This window comes from Tupaia chinensis, unplaced genomic scaffold (genome assembly GCF_000334495.1).
Source record: "Tupaia chinensis unplaced genomic scaffold, TupChi_1.0 Scaffold149184_1, whole genome shotgun sequence".
Lineage (NCBI taxonomy): Eukaryota > Metazoa > Chordata > Mammalia > Scandentia > Tupaiidae > Tupaia > Tupaia belangeri.
This window is the reverse complement of record NW_006209032.1, coordinates 412,176-417,143: the sequence shown is the minus strand read 5'-3', so window position 1 is coordinate 417,143 and position 4,968 is coordinate 412,176. Positions and strand designations below refer to the sequence as shown.

The window sequence follows — 4,968 nt, the reverse complement described above, 5'->3', positions numbered from 1 at the left end:
CATGCCCAAGATCCCGAGAGGAGAATGGAGGAGAAGGGATTGCGGCGTGACCATCCCCCCTGGGGGGTGATTTCTCACTTTCTGTCTCTATGTCTCTCTCTGTCTGTCTGGCGAGCACACGCGCCCTACAGTGAAAATCTCTCCAAAAAAAAAAAAAAAAACATGCCAGGCACCTGTGCACACGTGACGGAACCATTCCCATTGGGGTGGTGCTTTTTCAATGTCTCCTCTCTCCCTCTCTGTTTCTTTCTAGTGAGTGCACGTGTCCTTTGGCAAAATTTAAAAACAAAAATGTCCAGAACACAAACCCATGCCCACATGTGCACGCCGGCCCTGGCGGCCAGAGCAGGAGTGCTGAGCCGGGCTGCTGGCAGGGCTGCCCTTAGCACGAAACCACTCCATCTCAGGCCCAGAACGCCATCAGGCTCCAGTTCTGCAGCCAGGTATGAGTTTGCCCCCTCCCGCAGGCCAGGCCATGTGATCCAGCCCAGCCCCCAAGCAGGAACAGAGACAATGAATATCCTGGGGCCTTGTCTGTTCACAAGGATGGCTCCCTTTCCCTTTCAAATGGCACCCAGCAAGGACTGCTCCTACCTACAAGGCCAGCATATCAATCGCGGGTTCAGATGAATCGCCTCATGCCCCTTGGAGAGCAAGAGGCTCACCAACCCAGACTGATACAAAATTCATCTGGGTCTAGGGCTGCTCGCTCTGCAGGCTTTGATCTGCCTGGTCAGCTCAGCACCACAGACTTCAAAGGCCCTTGCTCCTCCCTGGGATGCTGTTTGATCTGGCTCCAGAGAGCAGCCTAGCCAAGGACTGGAGTGTTAATGGAAGGTTCTTAGCTGGCCTCATCAGTGGAGTATGAACCACTTTTGGAAACACGGCCCGGCCTTGCCAAGGTCTTAGCAGAGCCACCCCCTGTGAAGGGCTAGGAAGGCCTGGCCCCTCCGAGCCACCCTGTCCAGATCCTCAAGCACAGCCAATATGGCCCTTTTCTTATGAGCTGGATGGGGACAGCTTAGGGATGTGGGGCGGGTCTTAGAGAAAGGATTTGTCCCCACTTCACCATTTGCTAACCAAGGTAAAGACTGAGGCATGATCAGGTCAACCCGGAATGGAGAGCCCAGGCCTGGGGCTGAACTCCACCGCCATCTGTGCACGCTGGCCCTGCGGACATACTTTGAGTGTGGAGCACAGCATCTCGGCCTTGCCCAAGGCACTCTGCAGAGATTCCACAGTGGCGTTGCGCTCTTCCAGCAAGTCCCGCAAAGAGTCGATGATGACCTGGCTGTCCTGCTTCTCCTTCTCTGGAACAAGGTGAGGGGTAGGGGAAAGAGGTCCATCCACTCGTCAGCAAGAGACCTGGATCCTTGGGTTCTAGCACTTAGCCCTGAGCCAGGCGAGGAGCCACAAAGGCTTCTCAGGCCAGAAAGTCAGGTGGCCGCTTCTCTCTGGCATGCACAGAATCAAGGAACACGTTAGAGCCTTCATTCAAGAGACAAGCCCTTTTTCCTGCTTGAATTACTTGGGAAAAGATCTCACGGTTCCCCTCTCACACGGATCTAATTAGTTCGACCCCAGACTCAGCAGCTGAGCCCTCTCCTGCAGATACTTGGTCACCTCAAGGACCCCACACAGCCTTAGTGCCAGGCAAGAAGCCTCAGCAGGACAGGAGCGGCTCACCTGGACTAGGACGGCTTCGCCCACCTAGGAGGGCGTTGCTCTCCTTTTCTGCCAGTCACAAGAGCTAGCCCGACTCTCGGACATACGAAGTGAGGAGAAGCCTCGGTTCTGCCAGTTTGGAGGTCTTCCTCCTCGCCCCTCCCTCTACCACCCATGCCGGGAGTTTCCCAGGGCCCCTGGTCTCTTGCCAGCTCACCTTTTTGGGAAAGCTGGGCTCTGACATTGTCCAGTTCATTCTGCAAGGGAAAGGCCATGATGAGCAGCAGGAAGGCAGCACAGCTGTGTCTGCACAGCCCCCACGAGGCTGAGGGGAGCCCCAGGGTGGGACAGAGGCCTCCAGGTCCAGGAGGCATGGACTCTGCCATGCCTCAAGGTCAATCTGAGCCAACAAGGGAGACTAAGCACTGTTCTATCCCTATATGCCTATGTAAAAATAGGTAAAGGGCCAGCAAATGGCATAGTAGTTAAGGTGCTGGAATCCCACCTGACCAATTGTGGTTCGAGTCCTGGACCCAGTGGCTTGAAAATCACACCAGGTGCATGAGTGTGCATGTTCAAAATACCAAGAGGAAAATGGAGGAGAAGGGATTGTGGCATGGCTATCCCCTCTAGGGGGTGATTTCTCACTTGCTCTCTGTTTCTCTGGTGAGTACATATGCCCTATAGCAAAAAAGAAGCCTCTTTTTTTTAAAAAAAAAAAAAAGGAAAAAAAGTTTTTATTAACTTTATTATTTTCAATATTTTCAGACACACACACAAACACACAGAGAGAGAAAGGGAAAGTGAGAAAGTAAACCTCCAGGTCCGGGACTTGAACCACGGTTGGCCATGTGGGAGTCCAGCGCCCTTAACCACCACACCACTTGCCAGCCCAGCAAAGAAGAACTCTTAAAAAAATAAAATTAGGGACCAGCAGGTGGCGAGGTGGTTTAGGAGCCTGATTCCCACATGGCTGACAGCAGTTTGGGTCCCGGATCTGGAGGCTTGCTTTCCCACTTTCCCTTTCTCTCTCTCTCTCTCTCTGGTCAAATTTAAAAAATGATAATGAATAGAATTACATAAATAATTATTTTTAAAAATAAACTTAAAAACAAATAAAAGGTAGGTAAGAGGGGGGAAATAATCTCAGGAGGAAGCCCCCAGGACAAGGGAAGAGGTAGAGAAGGGCGAGGGAAGTGAAGTTGGCGCCGTGCAGCCCACTTCCTGTGCTGGCCTCATCCCCTCTGCGCCTCAGCAGCGCTCAGGAGGCGTTCAAGGACCTCGGGCCATGGCTGCTCTCCACTGTGTTCTGCTTCCTAGCTTACTTTCCCCTAAGCGCTAAGCTAAGCTCTGCACTGGCTCCGGGTACCACAAAGCTTCCAGCCCCAGAACCCAGCAGAAGTAGGTAAACGAGACAGCTTCACACTCCAAGATCCCCTCCGTGTCAGGCTCTAACAAGCCTGTCGAGTGAACCTTTCAAAGCCCCAGCGTAAGTTCCAGAGCCACTGCCACAGACCACTGAGAGGCTGGGAGAAACAAGCCAGCATCCCTGTGGGCGAGAGAGGCTCGTGGCCCATAACCAAGAGCACCAAGGCTTTGCAGGGCCAAGGTGTCATGGTGGTAACTAGACGGAACCCAGACTAGCCTTCCTTTACGTCATCCTCTGAGGTCACAAGACTCAGAGTTTCACGTGACCGATACTGAGGGCCAGGTCAAGCCCCCTGAAGTTAAACCCTCTACCCAGGACTCTGGGGCCAGGGGCTTCTGGTGACTGGGCTGGTCGCATAGGCTGAACGCTGGGGCGGGAGTGGTGGTGGGTAGGGAAGGGCAGGCAGGGACTGCCTGAGGACAGACGCCGTCAGAGGCTGCTGCGCCACTACCCATCGTTGCCTGGTTCTTCCCGCAGCACGGCAGGGTGCCTCCTGAGCCCTTGCTTCAAACTCCTCAAGATGCTGCCACCTGTCTTGCACACCCAGCTTTGAAAACCAGAAAGAAGCGAAGCTGGCTTTGTTGTTCATCACAGGAAGGACACTACTCAAAACTGGGAGCAGTTTCCATGACGATGAACACGCTGGCTCAGAGTACAAAAGCTCCACGTTCCTGAACCAGTGCGGTTCCAAGGACATTGCGAGCCCTGGGGCCAGGGCCCAGTGAACTCTGATCTGACAGATGCCCAGCACGTTGACCCTCGGAATCCAGGGGCCACTTGTAAACCCCAACTCAAATTCCTTGAGAGCTTTCCAATTCAGCTCTCTCATGCCCAAAAAGCTAAGTTTGAGATTTGGAGAAAGCTGTCAAAGTACGGAAAGGAACCTCCCCGGCTTCCCTGACAATGGGTTTCCCCCTGGGCTGCAGATCTTGATTCCAGACTCTTTGCCCTTTCTTTGCAGTCTGGGGAAAACTCAAGCTTCTGACTTAACACTGAGTTCCCCAGGCAACTTGAAGACACAGCCAGATTGGGGAACACTGTATCCCCACAGCTTCCCGGCCAGGGAATGAGTTTTCTAATGCATCATTCACTGTCCTGGCAGCTAAAGCGGGCTAGGCAGGGTGACCATCAGCCCTTCATAAGGCGAGGGGACTTCAGGAGACACACAAGGGTAGGGCGGACTGGCTGAGTTCCTCTTCTTCCCTCGCGGCGCATTTCCTGGTGACCGGGTCTCATCATCACTCTCCTCTGTTCCCCTCGGCCCCTAGGAACCGCACAAAGCCTCTCGTTTTCACACCCAGGCACCCTCCCTACGGGGGAGTAGAAAGTAAACGCCAGAGGGCTTGGGCTTTGATGGGATGAGATCAATCTGGGTACCTTTAAGAATTCCGCATCCAAGACACTGTCCTCCTCCGGAGCAAGGTCAAAGAAGAGCTTATTGATAATGGTTCTTTTGCCGACCTGGGTGGAATGACAAGGCAGAGTATGACTGTGTGGCTGGGTCATGGGCGAGGGGGCCAGGGCTGGCGGTAGGTCTGTCTGCTTGCCTAACACTCATGCCAGGCCTGTTCTCAGGCCTGCCCCTCAACTTCATCCTCTGGACTCAGAAGTCAGTCCCTGTTCCAAGCCGGGACTGCCGGTTTGGTGGCTGCTGAAGTCGTCACTGCAGACCTACGTGGCCAACTCTAGGTGCTGGGGCACTGAAGGAAAGGCAGAAAAGGCACCCAAATATACTCAGGTGAGTGAGGATTGGCCTAGAGACAGAGTCTACCTGCCAGTGGTCCGTGGGTACAGGCAGGCCCGCCAAGCACCCCAAGGGCACAAGTGAGGCTCAGCCAGCCTCACATCGGGAAACCACAAAATGCCGAGTTTCA

General features: G+C 54.0%; 1 protein-coding gene across 2 annotated transcripts in view; it reads right to left on the bottom strand.

The window, feature by feature from the left end:
- Positions 1-4,968, bottom strand: part of TRAIP (TRAF interacting protein) — a 32,521-nt gene that overhangs the window by 10,787 nt on the left and 16,766 nt on the right. For both annotated transcript variants that reach the window (XM_006170941.2, XM_006170943.2), the window contains exons 3-5: positions 4,472-4,555; positions 1,883-1,922; positions 1,183-1,310 (exon numbers count right to left, since the gene is read on the bottom strand). In XM_006170941.2, the coding sequence (XP_006171003.1) occupies positions 1,183-1,310; positions 1,883-1,922; positions 4,472-4,555 (252 nt within the window). The remainder of the gene's footprint in view (positions 1-1,182; positions 1,311-1,882; positions 1,923-4,471; positions 4,556-4,968) is intronic.